The sequence below is a fragment of the Mesoplodon bidens genome (assembly GCF_964165515.1).
Source record: "Mesoplodon bidens genome assembly, chromosome: 4".
NCBI classification, from domain to species: domain Eukaryota; kingdom Metazoa; phylum Chordata; class Mammalia; order Artiodactyla; family Ziphiidae; genus Mesoplodon; species Mesoplodon bidens.
The window spans coordinates 123,153,833-123,175,676 of NC_138160.1; the positions used below are offsets into that span (position 1 = coordinate 123,153,833).

The window sequence follows — 21,844 nt, forward strand, 5'->3', positions numbered from 1 at the left end:
TTGCTCTTATCTCAAGGGATGAATATCGAAAAAATTTAAAGCACAGCGGACTTAAATGTTCAAGGATGTCCTGAAATGACTAAATTTTATAGGCATACAGACCCACTCAGGGTGAAATTTTAAATAAGCACATTCCAAACATTTTTTAAAGCTATATAAAAACACTGACCTAAAAATGATACTGTTGGAATGACTCTTCTAAATGGGCAAGAAAAAAAAAGCATCTCACTTTGAATGAAGTCTTCCATTCTAACGCAGAAATAATTTGAGGTGTGGGTATGACATCATACTTTTAGCAGTATTCATATTCCACTGCTTAAGAGTAGAATAAAAATGTTGAGATAATGGAGAACCAAAGAGCAATGCCTGTACAAACGACTTGCATGTTTCAACAAATCACAGAAAACTATATTCACATTAAACAAAACCGTTAGGGAATAAAATTATTGAAATTCTCAGAATTTAAACTCTGAGTTTAAATAATGATCAACCTCAGCACTGTTAAAAGCAAATGTGACACTCCAGTGATGAAAGATGCCAATACCAATGCAGCACTACTTACAATTTTTAAAAGAAGGTACAAAGAGCCCAATTGTTCAACAGTAGGGAACGGGTGAAGTAAATTTAACCACTCAAATAATGATATTCAGCTATTAAAAAGAATGAAATTTCAATGTTCAACATACATAATGATGCCTATAATAGATTGCTTAAAAAAAAAAAGTTGACTTTGAAAACAATATGCAAAGTGAAAGATGCCAGAAGCAAAAGGCCACATTTTATGCTTCTCCTTGTATGAAATGTCCAGAATAAGCAAATCCAGAGATGGAAAATAAATAGCAGTTGCCAGGGTATGGGAGGTGGGGAATTGAGAGGTATAGGGTTTCTTCTAGGGGTGATGGAAATATTCTGAAATTAGATAGTAATGATACTTGTACAACATTGTGAATATACTAAAGCAACTGAACTGTACACTTTAAATTTGTTAAAATAAATTTTATGTTTTATGAATTTTAATTCTAAAAAAAGGCACATGTATGTGTGTATTCATATGTATAGAAGCCACTGGGGGAAAGGGGGAGGGGAAGAGGGAACCTGTGTGTATGGTCTGATAAAATGCACACCAATCTCTTTGAAGGGAGTTATGTGGGGAGTGAAATCTGAGGGGAGGGCAATTTTACTTCATTTTGTTTTCTCTGGGCAAAAGTACTATATTGTTTTTCCCTCTATTAAAGTCCATCCTAAAACTCTTCTCCTGAACTCTAAAAATACAGATGTTCCAGCAGTTTGTTCTTCCTCCCATTCTCTCCCCAGGCTTTAAAAAGAATTTATTGACATAATTTACATATCATAAAATCTACTCATTTTAAGTGTACACTTTAATGATTTTAGTAAACATACAGTTGCACGACCATCATCACTCAGGAAGTTCCATCCTGCCCATTTACAGTCAATCCCCACTTGACCTCCAGGCAATTACTGATTTCTCTCTAGAGATTTGTCTTTCCCAGAAATTCATATAAATGGAATCATACGATATGTGGTCTTTCACATCTGGCTTTTTTTTTTTTTTACTTAGCATATTTTCAATAAGTTACTTTGTTCATGAATAAATACCCAGTTTATAACTGGGCAGTAGGTAAAAACAAACATTAAATTACTGATTTCTAGAGATTGGCAGATTACTTAGTCAAGTGTTTTATATTATTCTATTATCTTGGAATCTATTTTCCATGTTGAAACATCTTATAAATAATCCATTCCTATTTACTGCTGAAGAGAGATATTACTTTTTACTATAATGATATGTAATCATAAAAGGAAATAAAAACATTCCCATTTTGAAAATTAAAATATATAAAATAGGGCTTTTATTTTTTTTAACATCTTTATTGGAGTATAATTGCTTTACAGTGGTGTGTTAGTTTCTGCGGTATAACAAAGTGAATCAGCTATACATACACATATATCTCCATATCTCCTCCCTCTTGCATCTGCCTCCCACCCTCCCTATCCCACCCCTCTAAGTGGACACAAAGCACAGAGCTGATCTCCCTGTGCTATGTGGCTGCTTCCCACTAGCTATTTTACATTTGGTAGTGTATATATGTCAATGTTACTCTCCCACTTCGCCCCAGCTTACCCTTCCCCCTCCCTGTGTCCTCAAGTCCATTCTCTATGTCTGCATCTTTATTCCTGTCCTGCCCCTAGGTTCCTCAAAACCATTTTTTTTTTTAGATTCCATATATGTGTTAGCATACAGTATTTGTTTTTCTCTTACTTCACTCTGTATAAGACTCTAGGTCCATCCACCTCACTACAAATAACTCAATTTCGTTTCTTTTTATGGCTGAGTAATATTCCATTGTATATATGTGCCACATCTTCTTTATCCATTCATCTGTTGATGGACACTTAGGTTGCTTCCAGATGCTAGCTATTGTAAATAGAGCTGCAATGAACATTGTGGTACATGACTCTTTTTGAATTATGGTTTTCTCAGGGTATATGCCCAGTAGTGGGATTGCTGGGTCATATGGTAGTTCTATTTTTAGTTTTTTAAGGAACCTCCATACTGTTCTCCACAGTGGCTGTATCAATTTACATTCCCACCAACAGGGCAAGAGAATCCCCTTTTTTCCATACCCTCTCCAGCATTTATTGTTTGTAGATTTTTTGATGATGGCCATTCTGACAGTGTGAGGTGATACCACATTGTGGTTTTGATTTGCATTTCTCTAATGATTAGTAGTGTTGAGCATCCTTTCATGTGTTTGTTGGCAATCTGTGTATCTTCTTTGGAGAAATATCTATTTAGGTCTTCTGCCCAGTTTTGGAGTGGGTTGTTTTTTTTTTTGATACTGAGCTGCATGAGCTGCTTGTAAATTTTGGAGATTAATCCTTTGTCAGTTGCTTTATTTGCAAATATTTTCTCCCATTCTGAGGGTTGTCTTTGGTCTTGTTTATGGTTTCCTTTGCTGTGCAAATGCTTTTAAGTTTCATTAGGTCCCATTTGTTTATTGTGTTTTTATTTCCATTTCTCTAGGAGGTGGGTCGAAAAGGATCTTGCTGTGATTTATGTCACAGAGTGTTCTGCCTATGTTTTCCTCTAAGAGTTTTGTAGTGTCTGGCCTTACATTTAGGTCTTAAAAATATGGAACACTTCACGAATTTGTGTGTCATCCTTGTGCAGGGGCCACGGTAATCTCTGTATCGTTCCAATTTTAGTATACGTGCTGCTGAAGCAAGCACTAAAATAATAGGGCTTTTAGGATCATTGACTGCCTAGAGAAAAGACGCTACCAAGTCCTATAATATTATCAAAACCCACAAAACTGAAACCTGCAAGCAAATGTGTCATTAAATTTTACAAAGACATTCGTTTGAACTGTATTTACCTGGGGGAAAAAATGAAATAACCATGTTGTTTTCTCTATTTTTAAGAGAATCAGAGTAGGCCAACTATGTATAAATTTACAAGCATCTTAAATGTTTATGAGTACTTCGTTTTCTCATATTTAAAATTTCTTTTGTGCTGCAAGTGTTGAAAAGCGATTATAACGCCTTAATACATAATTAATCACCCTACAAGCTATCACCATATTTAGTGGTAGTTTCAGAAAAAAAAAATTATATATGCAAGGTAAGCCTAATAAAACTCATGAAAAATGTAATATCCGATTTTTAGAACCTAATGTGCTCAAGGAAGTATTTGTGCTTTTAAATTAGGAGAACTCTGTATTTAATTAGTCCTCATTTGCGTATGTAATCATTTTAATTTATTTGCACAAACACAGGACATTGTGCTCCATCAGCAGGTAATGTTCTTTATTAACTAGACTAGGAACTTCATGCACAGGAAGAAATATTCCTATCTGTGATGCAAAAGTCAGAACTACACACTGTCTTGACTTCATTCTTCAGGTTTTATGGTCACCATTCCAAGATAATAGAATAATATAAAACACTTGACTAAGTAATCTGCCAATCTCTAGAAATCAGTAATTTAATATTTAATGTTTGTTTTTACCTACTGCCCAGTTATAAACTGGGTATTTATTCATGAACAAAGTAACTTATTGAAATTCAAGTACTAATAATAATGCACTAAAATTCAAACTTCAATAATTTGGATGGTGGCAGAAGTAGAACTGATTAAAAATCGGTGATTTCTTCATTGGTGGTGTCAAGTAATAACAGCCTAGATGTGGAGAAAGTGGTGAGGACAGGCTTTATTTAAGATGTTTGAAAGTCAACACTGTATGCTTGACAAGCTAATGACAGATCATACTTATCTACTCATTTAAAGCACATGAACCAATTTTTCCTTAGGGCATTTCCAATAGACCCTGATAATCTTGTTATTGCCACTCCTTCCCCCAAATCCTAAATACATCCTAAAAAGAAAACAAGAAACTCTCATTAACTACTGTGACTAAAAAAGTACTTGTGTTTTTGCTTACTATTAAATGCTTCATTCTTAAAGTTACTTTGAAAACAAGCATGTTATTAAGATACAAATACATTGCTTGAGGAATAACTTAAGCTTTCATTTCCAAATAAATTGAGATTTACGATAATTGAGTTCATTTGGTGACCGGTAATTGGAATTTGACACTACAGAATGAATCAGTGGATACTTTGCGAGGACAGATTTCACTTGGGGCTACTGTTTGGGTAGGAAGCTTGCTCTAGCTAAAGTCTTGAAGGAAGGCCCAGTGTTGTTCTTTGGTAAGTATTCTTCATGTGATGATCTATACCGAGTTATGTTTTTTTGGAAAACTTTTTTTTTTTTTTTGTGGTACGCGGGCGTCTCACTGTTGTGGCCTCTCCCGTTGCGGAGCACAGGCTCTGGATGCGCAGGTCCAGCGGCCATGGCTCACGGGCCCAGCCACTCCGTGGCATGTGGGATCTTCCCGGACTGGGGCACGAACCCGTGTCCCCTGCATTGGCAGGCGAACTCTCAACCACTGTGCCACCAGGGAAGCCCATTTTGGAAAACTTTTGGCACAACTTTACAACAGGCTAAGCACTGTGTCATATATATTTTTTCTCCCACACCGTAAGTTAAGCAAATTGTTCGAGTCATTACATCAGATATGCTCTATATGACAACAGGCAGATCTCCAAATGTCATCTTGATGTCCCATAATTCTTTATGACTGGGTCTGAGTATCCTTTAACATTACAGATATAACTGTCCTCACTTAGTTTTGGAATATATTTGAGTTGAGCAATGCCTATTATGGTTGCAAAATGTCATATGCATAGTACTTAGATCCCACCCCAAGTCAAATCATTAGATACATTTTAAAAAATTCTCTTTGATTGGATGACCAGTATGTAAGGACAGTGTTTAAAGATTTACAGAATTTTTCATTATCTGCATAACTATATCTGGCGAAAGAATGCCTATTTCTATAAGCTTTGTTATACAGCTCTTGAAAACACCCATTGGTAAACGTATTACAGCAAAGTTGTAAAATATATATTTATACTATATGTAAAATCAACTGCATGTCTTTGGCATACATGCTTGCATAAACAACACACTCGCTTGAGTGAGTGAACCTGAAAAGTCCACTCACAAAGAGTTTTACTCAGAGACAGTCACTGGGTAAGCTTTTAGTGATGCTGAGAGCATCTCCAGTACTTAAAGGTACATGCATGGTTTTGGTATAAAATGGACCTAAAAGCAAACCATATGCTCTTCCTGGTACTTAGCTGATGAAGCAGAAATCTATTCCGATGCTAAAGAAAAACATTACCACATCGTATTTCTGAGACACAGTTATGTCCGTTTTTAAAGTATGCACAAATATGGCTACATATACTGTATTTTTGATAAGAGAGTTTTATAAAAGAGAAATTTTGGCCATGCATGGCTCTTCATGTAAACAAGCAAACTTGAGAACTCAACTCTTATATCAAAGGCAATTCTACTGTATACCTGTTTTGACAGAATAAATATAAAATAGTTTTGCAACTAATCATTTTGGGGTTAAATAAAAGACAACTAACAACAAAAATCTCTACATTATTGATTTAAACTAAAAATTATTTTGTTGGGGGTGGAGGCAAAAAAATAAGAAAACAAGTTGATCCATTTAGGGAATTTAGCTGAAGATTAGTGGTCTTAAGTCTAACCAACAGAGGGAAATTTTAATTCCCAAAGCATCATGTACCCTTTTCATTAGGAAGAACTGGATATTAACAGAAGGCACCCATTACATTTACTTAGGAAGAATTGTTTACACTTATAAAATGAATTAAAAAAGGCAAAAAAGATACTATCCAAGGATTATAATAAAAAATATTCTAAAACAATTTGGTAAGTTTAAAAACCCAGCCAATAGCTAATTACTAGTGAGTGCATTCCTCCAGAAGATTAAATATTAATGAAGGAAAACAAATTTATGTAATTCCAGAGAGCAGAAATCATGATCTTCTTGTAAGAAGTATGTTTTATTATTTTAACCTTTTATGGTTGAACACTAGCTCTAAAAAAGAACCATGAATATGTCAGCATGGCATTTCTTTTTATTTAGTCTGAAAGTCTCCTCTTAAAAAAAAAAAAAAAAAAAAAAAAAAAGCAACATTTTCCCTCCCAGTATGGCACCTTTCTCGTAACTAACTGAGCTTTGTCCAAAATCAGAATCTGGCTCCAGAAAAAGCCAATCATCAATATACAAGATATGGTATTTTCTTACAGATTTTCTGACAAGAGAACATGACAATATTAACCAAATAAATTCAATACAAGGAAATAATGTTGTAACTCAAAGCAAACTGCTTTTTGTTTAATCTCATTTTTTGATTCTATACTAGATGACCACTATTCTTAAAGCTTAAAATAAATTGGGAATACAAGTCAAAACCAGACCCTAGTTAAAGAAAATGGAACACCAAGAACAGTGGGCTAGCAAAAGTAAACTCAACAACACACTTTAAATTAATTGGGAAATTTTTAATTAATAAGCATCAAATGTACTTTACATTGAAACTGCAATACTGAAACTGTGACATTTTAAATATTCTTCGCAAAAAAGGTTAGTGATTTTCTTTTTCCTGGGAAACATGGAGATCCAATTATGAGCATTAATGCAGAGTCTAGGTCACTATGGTTTAGTTAATGCTAGTATCTGAAGAGATGTTCACATTTCACATCTACAATAAGGTAGACTGTGAACGACTTGTATCGCTGAATTTAGCTAAAATTCCATGAGATAATTTAGAGGACTGTCAAACTTTTGAAGTGCAAACTCATAAAACTTCACATTGGGATCACTTTTTTGCTTCAACTGCACCTGACTTGAGAATACAGGTAATTTTTATTTCCTAACTCCTTGGAAAAATATTTCTCCAGTAAGTCTTATGTCTTCTTTATTATGAGTTGTTTTTAAGAAAGATTATTATCTCTGTGGTTATTAGTTTCCCACAGTTGATAAAAATCCATCAGAAACATCATAATATATAGTTAGCAAGGAGAAGAGCTGTTTTTCTAAGGCTGCAGGAACACGAAAGAAATAGCACTTCTTATTTGTATTAGCACAAACATTTAAACCTAGTCATACTGCAGGTAAATCCAATATAGTATTCAAAAGTTCTATAAAAATGAACAAAAGATACGTATTTACTTCCATTGCTCCAAGAGTCAAACATCAGATCTGCACGAGAGTTGTACTGTAGCAGTTTGCTGGTCCAATTTAAGAGTTCAAAGTCCTTTTTGCTATTTGGCCCAATGATGTCCACATCCCAGATAAACTCAGTTCAAAAAACAGAAATTAGGGCAAAGACTCCGTATAGCAAAGCACAAGGATATGCTACTAGAAGTTGCTGTCCTTCCATGGCTAATGCAGAAATAAAAATTTTGGAAGCAGAAAAACTACACCATCCAATAATTCCAGCAGTGAGAATGATTCCTACCATTCCTCTGTAGCCGACAAGGAAAAACAGGGGGAGGGGAGAGAAACAGTAGATGAGATTAGTTACATACGTTTTAAAAAAGCACTTAAAAATCCACACGTAGATATCCGCAGAAATAATCAAGATGTTTTTCAAATGCTGAAATGTGCCTCACAGTGAATTCCATTATTTCATGTGATAAAAAGCTCGTCTATAACACATCTTGCTCCTTAATCTAGCACAGTTTCTCAGCCTTGGCAGCACTGACATTTGGGGTGGACACGCTTTTGCTGTGGGGGTGTATCTGTCCATCGTTAGGAAGTTACGCAGCATCCTGGCCTCCAGCCATAAAATACCAGGAGCACCCATGCCTCCCACAGTTTTTCACAACTGAAATTGTCTCCAGACATTGCCAAGTGTCCCCTGGTAGCAAAACTAACTCCGGTTGGAAAACGCTGTTTCAGTAGAAAATACTGTGTGTACAATTTGAATGTAAATATATCAATCTTAACAAATGAGAAGAGTGAGGCAGGGACACTGTGAGGCCATCATCCTGCCAAATCTCTACTACCAAATAGGTGATATATACTCTTCTCCTAAACCTTCATTTGCATTCTTTAAGTGTAACAAAGCTCAATCTTTGGTCGTCCAGCACTAGCCACGAGGAGGAGCTTGAACCGTTGAGAGAGCATCTGTGCACTGGCCACGAGAAGCAGTTTTATTAGCTGTATTTATACCTTTATTTTTAACCTTACCTAAAATATTATTATTATTATTATTATTATTTTTTTTTTTTTTTGCGGTACGCGGGCCTCTCACTGTTGTGGCCTCTCCCGTTGCGGAGCACAGGCTCCGGACGCGCAGGCTCAGCGGCCATGGCTCACGGGCCTAGTCACTCCGCGGCATGTGGGATCTTCCCAGACCGGGGCACGAACCCGTGTCCCCTGCATCGGCAGGCGGACTCTCAACCACTGCGCCACCAGGGAAGCCCTAAAATATTATTTTAATATAACACATATTTAAAGCTGTGTACATCTGAGAACATGGTAGGCTAGTAACAGCCTCTTCCATAAAAAGAATGCTCCATGTTTAGTTAAAAAGCTGCTAAAGAGAGAATATGTGTTTATTATTCAACCACTTAGCATATGCCCGATATCTTTAAGAAGTCAGATATGGTATAAAAAATACCAAAGAGAGGGTAAGTATAATTCTAAACAACCTGACCTTTTCCATGCAGTATTTAAGTTAACAATCGCCACTGTTCAATTTGTTTATGGACACTGCTAAGTATGCAAAAAACTAAATTCTTTATCATAGGTAAAAGCAGAGATGGTATAAAAGAGTTTTAAACTTATTCTCACTTCCATTATTCATCACTGAGAAATATACAACACAGTCCTCACTTATAAGAGGTACTATTTAATAGGTTGTTGAATCAGTGATTTATCTCAAACTGATGGTGAGGTAAATCCTATTACACAGAATTGGTCAATCAACCCCCAAAATAAAGACCAGCACTTACTGCAAAGAAAATATCACTGCAAAGCTGGAAAGCAGGATCATGGGAAGAAGACAATATCCAAGGACACTTGCCACACAACCGAAGGAAACACCAGTCATACTCATTAAGTTTAATAAACAAAACATTCCTAGGCATCCAATTGCACTGATCCCATATACATAGCCAAACTGGATTTTGCCAGCCTATGGGTAAAGAAAAGATTACAGGTTAAGGGCAAAATAGTTATTGTTGGCTTCTTTCACCTGAAATGGCACTCATAGAAGATATTCAATTTGTGAGCATTAAAATCCACAAAGGTACCTATTCTTTATACGGAGAAGTAAAACAGTGAGCAGACTGGCTTTTATATCCTTCTTAAGAGGTTTAAAATATCCACCTCCCAACACACAGATATTGTTTTTCGTTTTCTAGTTATCATTTGAGCTTGGCATAGAATTCAACAAAGATATAAAATCATGGTATGATCACCTAAAGTAGTAGATTTCTAAAAAGAAATCTGGCTGGTTTTAAGCAAATAAACTACAGAGACAAGATGGAAAGCCATTCAGATGTTTGGATAGTAGCTAATATCACTTGAAAGTACCCAAATTCCACCAAAATTGCCCTGAAGCAATTTATTCTCATTGGCAGATGTAGCTATAATCTTTTTAACAGCAGAAATAATCTCATTATTCACTTTACATGGGTGTTAGAGGAATTAGGAGAAAGGAAGCCAGGATAAGCAGGAAGCCAGGGTTCTGTGAGGAGGGGAGGAGAAAAGAAAAGTGGTTAATAACTGGGCAAGAGGAATATAATGGAATATATTTTCTTCTTTCATTGTTTTTCCAAATTGTTGGTTGCTTTATACAGTTCTCTGACAAACAAACAAACACAAACCTTAAAAATTCTGCTCTTATAAAAGACAGCACTGAACAGTCTTAGGGCAGTAAACGTTAGCTTAATTGTAGTTAGTATTCTTAGTCCAGCTATGTGAACAAACATTGTATTCAGGTTATGCTATCACTAAAATCAGTCCACAGAGAAGCCTTTAAAAAGTGCCTGGTTTGTCAGATGTTTGACATATAAAACTCAACTGGGAGAATGTCTCCACAGATTACATTAAATAGCAAAATCCTTGGGATTTTTGTTAGAACCAATACTTGTAAATACTTGAGTAAGAGTGTAGAAGTTTAAAAGGGCTCAGCTGAGTTCACTACTACACTCATGTAGTAATAATAAAACCTTATACTTATACAGTGCTTTAAACTTTTCAAAGTGTTCTCACATAACCTGTCTTGCTTAATCTCCAAAACAATCTTGTTAGGTGGGAAGCATAGTATTATCTATGAGAGGGAGGTGAAGGATGAAGTGACTTTGCTCAAGGGCAGAGTAGGAGCACTGAGTTCACACCCAGTTTTTCTGACTAAAGAGTCCATCTTTGATCCATTATGTCATTTACCTCTTCTAATTCAGCCATGACATAAAACAAAACAAACAGTAATAATTATCTTTACAACTTTTCATTTTCAATATGCTTTAACATTCTTAGGGAGATGGGAGATAGGGACTTTTAATGTTTCAATTCATTAAATGTTAAAATAATATATAGAAGACCAGCATTGCTACAACAAAACACCACCCAATGATGAAATTTTAAAAAACAGCAATAAGCTAAAAATTTTGTCAGTTTTTGAAAGGAAGGAATTTTGATGAGAGACTAAAGCCATACAATATTTATTTATTAATATTTTTCCCTAATAACTGAAGCACTTAGTGGAACAAGAAATGATTTCTCAATACACTATATCTATTATCAATGGAGAAGTAATGAATAGGTACAAATTCAAACAACTCAATACTATTTAAGACACATCGAAGACTTGATTGTATAAGCAGAGTCTCAATGAAGGCTCTTGGTGGAACATTTAATCTCACACTGAGAGTTGCAACTAACATCTTACCAGTAACAATGTGGCTCCAAAAGCAAGGCAAAACACCACTGGTCCTGCCAAATCAGTCTCATTCATGATGCTGCCATCTGCTACTTTTAATGGGTGTAACACTGTGAGTGTTTTTTGCCAGATGTGATCAAAATTGATACCTAATTCTAAAGAAAAAGAAAATAAGGAAGTCAATCAGGATTTGTGATATACTTTTAGTTTACCAGAATCTATGTTGTAACAGGAGAAAAAATGAAACCACCAATAAATATCAAAAGAGTGATCTAGCAATATCAGATGATATTACTTTGGTGAGTCCTCAATACCAGTCTTTACTGATTATGGTGTTTATTCCACAAATATCCAATTTCTGGTCTGATGTTAGAAACAGGTAGGGACATGATGAAACGGACACTCTGCTATGTCTGCATAGCAAAGAATATGTGGACAGTGTTAACAGTAAGGGACTCTATACCTGAGGCTTCAGGAACACTGGAGGCCCTGTGAAAATGTATACAAAACTACATCTCTCTGCATGTGTGTGCCTTTTTCTGAGGAGAGTATGCATAGCTTTCACTAGACTTTCAAAGCGTTATCTGATCGAAAAAAAACAAAAAACAAAAAACACTTTAGAACTACTGCTTTTTGTGTTTTGGGATACAATTTGAAAAACACCATACTTTCCAGTGATGTTACTAGCTCTGTCAGTTTATTTCCATGCAGAATAATCAATACCACGCCATTTCCTCTCATTTCTTCCACTGATAGAATTTCAATAATAATCTGAAAAGTTACTCTGCTCATATACTGACATACTTTATTATCACTTTATAAAGATCTATTAAAAATCTGGTCCTCCTGGCTCAATGTGGTTTCATATATACTCTGTTCAAATGAGTCACTTTAGTAGAAAACTGTTTTCTACAATATTATTCTTTTAAAGAAAAGGGTAACTTCTCCAAACTAAGATTTATTTTCACTGACCAGCTGGGTACTATAGAGTACTATCAAGTGTTGCAACCAATCATACCTTCTAATAAAGGTGGCTCATCCTCAAAGTTGTTTCCATAGAATGGCTGAGGCGTAGTTGGAGTATACGCCTGAGCTGGCTGGAAAATCTGCCCAGTGTACGGCTGTTGTGGCTGCATCATGTCTGGAGGGACAAACCGGCCTTGCTGCGAGTAGTCATAGCCAGCATACTGTCTACAATAAAAGTAAGTTACATTTCTCAGAATTATGTCAACGCCCCAAACTGATATTCCCGACAGGCAGAAAATCTTAGTCATGCAATTCCCAGGATATCTCTTTGCCAGTTTTTATAAACAGTGGTTGAAATTAATTACTAAGATCAAGCTGATTGTCTACAATAAGTTGTCTGTATTTTATAGAGAATTTTCCTGATGATGCTAAAACTCACTTATGCGGTGCTTAAACATTTCACAAACTATTAAGCTTTTAAACATCAGGAGGTCAACAAATGAAAACGTAAACGTTTTCTTGTATTTTCCCCTTTAGTGAGCGTACATAAAGATAGCTGTGAAATAAAATTTATGCCCAAGACTATGAATAAAAACTCAGGATGACAGACTTTGTACTGCATGTTACGTTAATTTTCCACTGTAACTCAGATCTCTCCATGAGAATGAATGAGTATAAAATCATTCTTCTTTATTCTCTGTAGTATGTTATTTTTTGCAAGTGGGTAAATCTCTTTAAGAACAACCATCAATTTCAAGAAGTGGAAAAAAATCAAGCTTCTTTCTTGTGAAAGCTTTCTGAATATAACAAACATTATTAGCACACCTTGCATCTAAATAGTGCTTTTAATTTTTCAAAGTAATTGTATACCTATTGTCTCCTTTGCTATGTACTATAACAAATCTTGCATTTTAGAAGGAAACCTTACCATGGCTTTTTTAGTGATGAAAACAACAGGGAACAGAAAGATATTGAAGCAATATCTTTTAAAGACCTGTTTTATTATGTTCCAGAAAAATATGACTTATCTATCAATGGTAAGAAATAAAGAAGTAAAGTAACTATTGTAAAAGTAAGATACTTTAAAAATGAGAGCTGAGAAGCCTTAGAGATCTTTTAGTCTAATTATCTTTAAAAATTTATAATTCCATTTTGAAAAATACAAAAAATCTAATCTCATTATTGAGATTTTAAAATTAAATCTAATTTTTAAATTAACTGAACATCTTGATTAAAAGCAAATCAAAGGTGAAGTTTCAACTACACATAGCTCTCATTCTCATGACTTACCACGCTAGTCCAATACATGCTTAAAAAAATACTATTTATTTTTCTAGCTATAAAATATAGAATTCGCTACAGCATTATTTTAATAGCAAAAAGTAGAAACCAAAACAACATAAATAGCTATCAGTAACTACACTGTGATACAGGCACAGACTACTCTGCACCTTTTTAAAGGTGTGAGGCAGTTTTGTCTGTACTCGTAAGAAATGATAATCAAGAAATATTCAGTGGGGAGGAAAAAATCTAATATTCAGAATAGTATATACCATATTCACCCACTGTGACTATGCTTTTTAGAATATGTATGCATATCTATGTGCATGTGTGTATATATATACACATACATTATATACACAATTATATAGGTAAAGGGACCCAGAGACAGGAGAAGTAAAAGACTTAATTTTCAGGTTATAAACTTTTGTACCTTTGCACCTTTAAAAATCCTGTATATTTATTATTTGTTGAAACTCACTAATTCTAAAATGTCATATGTAATATATGGGTATATATTAACTACTGAAAATTTCCAAAAACATAAATAATAACCTTTTGAATATTACTGCATAAAACACTGTTTTAAGTGTTTAATGTGAGTTATCTCACATTATTCTCTCTACAATTCTTTAGGAGGTCAATTTTATCATCCTCTCCATTACAAAAATGTGGAAACATATTTGGGTTAAAATGATTTGTCCATGGTGGTGCCCGGATTCAAAACTAGACTTTTTAATTCCAATAGCCAGCTCTTATAACAACTGTAGTAAAAAATTACCCTCAAATCCTACCTGGCAGAGACAGCCATAATATCTTTTTCTATACATGCATTTCCCTAGTCATTCTGGTATGCAAGCACCTTGATTACTATCTTCTCTCTCTCCCTCTCTCTCACACTCACACACACACACACACACACACACACAGAGTTTCCACAGGGCTAGCTGGTTGAATTAGAACAAGAACTCACATTTTCTGATTTAGTAAAATATGCTATTGTGTCGATCTCCATTAGGATGCATCATAAATCCACCTTGGAGTTTATGAAAGAGCTAGAAAAGCTCCATATGGAGGTTTCTACAGTCTGCATAAACAAATTGTATTTTATACTCTCTCTCCAGAGAGAGCAAGAGAGAGAATATGAATGTGTATGCAACAGAAAAAACAAGAATGACATAAACCTGTGGTTCTCAAAGTCTTTGATCTTAGAACCCATTATACTCTTAAAATTTATTATTGAGAACTCCTAAATTTTTTTATGTGGGTTATATCTATCAATATTTATTATTTTAGAAATTAAAACAGAAATGTTTAAATACTTATTAATTCATTTAAAGTAACAATAAATCCATTACCTGTTAGCGTAAACATTTTTATGAAAAAATTATTTTAAAAAATTACTGAGAAAAGTGGCACTGTATTCTATTTTTGACAATCTCATTAATGTCTGGCTTCATATAAGACAGCTGCAAATTCTTATATCTGCTTCTGCACTCATTCTGTTGTGATATACTGTTTTAGTTGAAGTATTTGAAGAAGATCTAGTGTTGCAGACCTGTAGCTGGAAAACAGTATTTTAATAACCTTTCCAGATTATCATGAATATTCTTTTTTTTCACCTTAGTTGTATTTTTGTAATTTCCCCAGTTTATTTGAAAACAATCTTTTCTGACATATATTCATGTGAATTTTAGATCAGCTATCTCCAAGTGCACAGAAATTACCTATATTTGCCTATAAACTAAGCATTGATAAAAGAATACTTAACATATCAATATTTAAGCATTCCAACATAAAAGGACTTTTTCCCACTCATTATTTTTTTCCCACCTAAGCTGATCTATATTTGACATTCAGGTTAATTACATGCATGTAAAAGCAGACGCTGTCCCCAAACTGACCCTAAGGTAAACCAGCACACAAGTGTCCTTCTTCCCGGACATAATTACATTTCCAGAGGCAAAGTGGGTCAAACGGGAACACTTACGCTGACTTATGAAATCAACTAGACAGACACAAACTAAGGCGTGAAGGTGCTGAAGATTAATCCCACAAATCTTCTTCCTTCCTGTCCTGTAAATGCACAAGCGTGCACCCTACGCATATATGAACACTTCTCGCCAACATCACGGGACACCAGGCCCTGACATCAAGAGGTAGTGCAGGGCAGGGGCCCCATCCACACAGAGGGAAGAGGTAGTGCAGATTCTTGGAAGTGCCAATGGGCTCAGACGCTGATAGGCCTTACAGTGATGTTTTACTTCATTATGTTTTATTTTGCTGCTCTACTATTTTGTTTGTTCCACTATCTCTGTAACTGGGGCCAAGTGGGAGGTTCAACTAGTCTAAGAACACTTACCCCATAAACTGTCTGAATCAAAAATTTTTATTCATTCTTCCGCCAAACACAACAACCGATTTCCATCTACAATTATTTTTTAAGGTAAGAAACAGTGAGTCAACTGAAGAAAGGGCTGCAGCCTTGGCTAGGGAATGGTGACACTGTGACACCTGACTGAGAATGCGGGCCTGTGGGACGAGCCTGGGCCACAGCAGGACTGGACCCGGGTCAGCAAACCTCCAGGAAGGCTCTGCAGCACCGCACACACTGCTGGTAGACAGTCTCAAAGTCAGCGTCATTACCATAATAAGGATCTTCAATCATGAGTTGTTTCTGTGGATCGTAGCTCCCAAGTAGTTCAATTTTCACTCTGCAGTTTTCAACTTGATTACTTTTCCTATTCAAATCTCTCAGGTTGTTTTCATCCATACATAGTATATAATCAAAAGTGGCAAAGTCTTCTTTGGTAACCTGTCTTGCTTTATGCGGTGTTAATGCCATGATTTCTTGGGCAGCTCACAGCTCTTGGATCTGGTGACTGGCCCACGTCCAGTCAGAAACAGTGCCACTGTCAGTGACCCAAGTTTCTGAAATGTTTTGATCTGTTACAAGTTTCCTGAAAACTGCTTCTGCGATGGGTGATCAACAGATGTTACCCAGACACACGAACAGCACTGACTTGGTCACCTGTTTGGCCATCTTCATCTTCCCGCGTGCATAGAGCGAATATTCTTTTTGAAACACCAAAATGCAAAGCAAAGTAGTAGTTTTTTAAACTTAACTTGCAACATGGAAATAGAAACAATGCTAATGGACTCTGCTGTATTAGAATAAACTGATCTGTCTTATACTTTCATTGGATCCTTTATTATTCATGTATGATTTTGTAACACCATGCATTGGCCATTTAGAAAATATTAGTATGAATTATGCAGCTCTTCCAAATATTGACACACTTAATATAAAATATGCATATAAATTTTAAAAAATCAGATTTGTTAATATCACCACTGATCTCATCAGAAAATGGTTAATTGTTGGGAAGCTGACAAGTTCACAATGATGGATACAAGTTTTCCAAAATCCTCATTTTTACCTGAAAACTTGAAATTGATCATTGGCCACACATACTGTAAATTGTTTTCCTTGAAGTAACAGGTCACTTCACTCATTTTTGAGAAATTATTCAAGTCCGAATAACCATAGTTTGTCTGTCAGAGGTTCTTTCCAATAAAAATGGTTTCCACAAAAAAGTGGCTGAATCAACTTGTGACTCAAATTGCACAGGGGCTTTTCCTAGAGATAATCATTGTACTTCAGTATGAAGCAGAAGTGCTTTAGGACTGTTTCCCATTTTGTCACACAGACTTTTCTAAAGATGTGTGTTGTCAAGATCAGCATTTAATAAAAAATAATTCTTACAGCTTCATCAAGGGCACCCTTAAGTGAAAATGATTCCCCTCAACCCCCAACAAGTGTGTGATGAAGAATATAATGATTACTAGAACAATTTGATGCCACTGTCTTGCCTCATATTTGGATAACAGCAGTTCTACCAGTTATTACTTCTGCAACATCAATGCAAATCTCAACACACCTAAAAAGGTATATAACATCTTAGAATTTTTACAAAAATAGTTTTGACCTTAAAGTCTTCCTGAAAGGTCTCAAGAACCCTCTGGGTCTGCAGGCCACACTTCAGAAACACTGATACAGACCCATAAATTTCATGTAAGGAAAAGAAACACTGCAAACAAATAAGAGCTTTAAAGGTGGCACCATCATTCCTTCTTCAGGATACAAGGTGACAAAGACAACACCGTGGAATTTTACAATTTTTCTTTTCTGGCAGGATCTGCTCAGGAAAATTCCTGACTCACTCCTGTTGGTTTTAAACTAAAACACCACATGGTAGACATGACCTTTATAGTCTAAATCAACACTTTTACAGCAGGAAAAGCAGCAGATGTAAACCAATACTCTCAGAAGCACTCAGTATCAACAACAAAGACAAAAAGCATCTTAATATACTGGGTTGACTACTTAAGTTCATCAAAATCCTTACACAGTTATGTGTAAGGTGTTATTAGCTATTTCGGAAGATGAAAAAATACTAGCTTTCAAGACTTTAAAAAATATGTAATTGGTATTACTAAATATTTTATAGGCATATCTAGAATACAATGTGGAACCTGTCCAATATGACAGATTGAGATCAAAGGGCCTTTTACTATTTGGGTTTATTTTTTGTTGTATGAAATGTATGAATGTACAGTACCCATAGTGGAAACTATGCAAAATGTTAAAGCTGACTTCATAGGAAAAATGTAGAACTAGGGAATAATAATATGTCAAGTCAAATTTGAAGACAATCCAAGTCAGATGCTATCTGAACCTAGATTTTCATCAATAGAGAGATAAAAGTTAGCTGATCCTTGTTACCAAGTTGGCATAACAAACAAAATGTTATTTGATAAACTGACATGGACATAAAAATGTCATTAGGGTGCAGAAACAATACATATAGGTACATATAGAGGAGTTCAATTTTTTTTTTTATATAAAGTTCAGAAACCCAGTCATTACTGCTAACACATTAGGCTTCTTATTTTCCTAAGCATCATCTATTAACTCACATTCGTTAACTGGCAGTAATGTTTATATAAGCACCTGGAATGAAACCTTTTCACTAGTACAGAAGCAATGCTTACTGGTACATGATTTGGTTGCAATGGAATTGTGAGAATAGTTAGCAAGAGAATATCTTTAGATATTCTGCTGTGTGGAGAACTGAAGTGAGATGCTAAGTGTAAAGAAAAGATAAGTCACACCTTTAAGAGATGCAAACATGGACAGAAAGAAAGAAACATAGGAAAGAAAGGCAGAGACAGATAAAGCTAGGAGGCTGCAATCTAAATGGAATAATTCTGTTGAGTCCAAACATCAATATCATTTGGTTAAAAACAGGCCCACATACAGAGACAGGTTTTCCAAACCCCTGTTGCAGCACCCTGACCAATCTTATATTCATCTGCCCTGTCATACACTGAACAATCACAATAAACACATATTTAGGTAAATAAATGAGTGGAAATTTCTCAACATGACTTTTCCAATTCTGCCCGATTAACTGATAAAAGAGATAAATCTTCAATGGTATGTAATTGAGAATTTAAAAGAAAGAAAAAAAGTGGTTCACAGACAGCATTATTTACATATTCACTCCCATTGTCCACTGTGTTGAATTTTAGGGGGGGGGAAGCTTTAGAATGTATCAAAAAATAAGCAGATTCAAGGAGTTTTGTTTTGTAAAAAGTATAGCCTATACAAGACAAATGATACTGTGGGGTTGAATTTGATTTTTGCTTTTTTAAATTCTTGGGCACTTTCATTCAGATTTATTAATTCAAACACATTCTAGTACTAATGTTTCTCTCAGATTGGATACGCACCCTTTCCATGCCCTCATCCTGGGACAATCTTCATTAGGTTTTTAATTCAGAGTCCATAGATGCACATCAGGTAACACACAAACTGTCTGACATTTGCACATTACTGTGGGTGTTTGCGTGCATATATTTCTCAGAAATAGGCCCACAGTTTTCCTAAGATTCTCAAAGTGGTCCTGGACCATCTAAAAAGGGTTAAGTAGGCCTGGTATAGGAAACGCCTTCACTGGATGGCAGGCTGAAAAGATTAACTTTAAGGACCTAAGAAACTAAGAATATGATGCCCTAGAGGAGATTGGTAAAAAGCTTTAAGTTTTTTGCCACAAACACCATGGACTATAAAAAGAACAGAGTTTTGGTTTTGTTTTTTCAACAGTTCATGGATGAAAGGTTTTGAGTCCCCCTCACTTCAGTCTGTAACTGGCAATTTGTGTGTACTGACTGATCATAAAGTTTTGGTGTGTGGAGTAATAAAAGTGATTATCAGCTGCTTTATGAAAACCACCTGATGATTCATAGTATGGAGCTTACACTGTTCAATGGTGTCACTCAGTGCTTTCAGTTAACAGTTGATAAAGTCTGAAAGTTGGACTGATTTAGCTACTAAACAGGCTGTCAAAAGATTTTAATTTTTAACTTGTCTTGTGGACTAAACAGCCTATCTTCTAGGTACTTAAAACTTCTATCCATATCTTAAATGATGTACAAATACTGTCACAAGAAAAAGGTTCTTCAAGAATCTATTTTTCCACTCATGGCACACCTGAAAATTTTGCATAAGATACCAAACCCTAAATAGGGCAATCCCTTCCAACCCAAACAAGTGTCACAGATCTCTCCGGAGGTAGAAAGATTATGATACGGAACATATTCACACACTCACTCTTAGGCAGAACCAAACGTTCGGGGTACATGTTTTCAATGCAATCTCAACTAAGTAAATGGGCAAAGTTGAAAAGTTACTTGCTATAAGGTCCTCCACTTCCTCCATAATCATAGGACTGCTGTGATTGGTCATCGATGCTGTAACTTGTCTGGTAGAAATCCGTGTTTAAGTTGTCAAAGCCTGACATTGCAAATGATCTGCAATAAAAAGAAACAGCAAAGACTGCTTATGCCCAAGGTCCTCCTGAATTCGGTCCTGATACTTTACTTAAGCAAATACCCTCAGAAGGCAGCAAATAACTCTTCTAAAATTTTGGGGGGCAGCATTTGGAAGATGGGTCGGGGGTGGGGTGTGCTAAAGAAATGTCTAGACTCTTAAGTCGAGGCCCGGGAAGACACCTCCACTTCAAGGAGCTGATATGTCTTGGGTTCGGGGCAAGGACGTTGGGAGGAGGGGTTCCGTGGGGTCTAAAATATCAACAACAACAAAGATGATTCCTCACCTCTGGACAGCTGACAACACGACAGCCTCCTGCAAAATAAGGCCTGGGCCGGCCAGAAAAGCGCAGACTCCTGCAGGGGCCTCGTCAAAGCAAGGCCCGAAAGGGAGGGAAGGTCTGAGCGAAAGGACCGGGGCGCGGCGCCGAGAGGCGGCAACAAGCCGCGCTGCCCAGGTGCGGGGAGAAACCGAACGGTGAGCCACGGAACTGGGCACTCACCAAACGCGGAGGCGGAGGCGGCGGCGGCGGCGGCGGCGGAGGCGGCGGTGGCGGTGGTGGCGGTGGTGGCGGTGGCTCCGACAGCCTCCAGTAAGTCCCCAAACTCAACTAAAGACCCTGTACTAGCCCCGTTGCTACGTGTCAGCAGGTTAAAGAACTGCTTCCGGGGCACGCCCGCTCGCGCAGGCGTGTTAGCGACTTTACGCCCGGGGCGGACAATGGAGGGAGTTCGGGGGCGGAGGAAAGAGGGTTCTATATGGAGCATGCGCAGTATCGACCAAACTAGTCCAGCAGCGGGCCAATGGAAAGAGGGGAAAGCTTCCGGCGGCTTAGTTAGCGGTGGAGGCAGAAAGGCGCAGGCGCAGCAATTGTGAGTTGCTGTTTGAGAGCGAGAGTTACTTAGTAGACCGAGTGCCTGGGTGAAAGCGTGCAAGAACCTCTCAACATACACATACAAACACCCCCCCCCAACGAAACAAACAAGTAAAAATAAAATAAACAGATAAAAAGAAACACACTTGCCTTCAAACAAAAATAACAGTAGCAAAAGTATATAACAAACCAAAAAACCAAGGAGTGTATGCTAGAGAGGAACAAGCAGCTACCCTTTGAGGTTTTCTACTCCATCAAAGAATTTCTGAAATTGCTCATGCAACTATCTAACTTACCACCTTTTACAAATAATTTTAGAATTTATTGATGTAGGTACAATCCAGAATTCTAGGTGGCATGACTATCCTGATTTGGTGGGCACAGCCCCGTTGTCCTATGTTATGCCTGTTTTTTCCAATATAATTATTAATTCTGTCCCCTTTTCATTTTCAAAAATAGTGCAGTTTGGA

General features: G+C 36.4%; 1 protein-coding gene and 1 pseudogene across 3 annotated transcripts; both read right to left on the reverse strand.

Moving 5' to 3' along the window:
- Window positions 1-6,935: 6,935 nt before the first annotated feature.
- YIPF5 (Yip1 domain family member 5) lies at window positions 6,936-21,210 on the reverse strand. Of its 2 annotated transcripts, none has more exons than XM_081232789.1 (6): window positions 21,003-21,210; window positions 20,362-20,481; window positions 12,377-12,549; window positions 11,368-11,513; window positions 9,428-9,609; window positions 6,936-7,933 (listed from the first exon to the last, which is right to left on the reverse strand). In XM_081232789.1, the coding sequence occupies exons 2-6, from the start codon at window positions 20,469-20,471 to the stop codon at window positions 7,771-7,773; spliced, it is 774 nt and encodes a 257-aa protein (XP_081088915.1). In that variant the 5' UTR covers window positions 20,472-20,481; window positions 21,003-21,210; the 3' UTR covers window positions 6,936-7,770. The 2 variants fall into 2 exon arrangements, with proteins under 2 accessions (XP_081088915.1, XP_081088916.1); XM_081232790.1 differs by lacking the exon at window positions 21,003-21,210 and adding an exon at window positions 20,787-20,974.
- LOC308615282 (low molecular weight phosphotyrosine protein phosphatase-like) lies at window positions 15,486-16,915 on the reverse strand (annotated as a pseudogene). The gene has a single exon. The product of its transcript is annotated as a low molecular weight phosphotyrosine protein phosphatase-like (transcript).
- Window positions 21,211-21,844: the final 634 nt, after the last annotated feature.

What these genes read in the sequence shown, in the direction of transcription:
- YIPF5 (XM_081232789.1), bottom strand. Translation starts at nt 20,471, where the DNA reads ATGTCAGGCTTTGACAACTTAAACACGGATTTCTACCAGACAAGTTAC. An exon ending in AGTGGAGGACCTTATAGCAA is followed by an intron (nt 12,550 to 20,361) that starts GTAACTTTTCAA and finishes CTTTTATTGTAG; the next exon opens with ACAGTATGCTGGCTATGACT. An exon ending in TGAGCCACCTTTATTAGAAG is followed by an intron (nt 11,514 to 12,376) that starts GTATGATTGGTT and finishes CTTTTTCTTTAG; the next exon opens with AATTAGGTATCAATTTTGAT.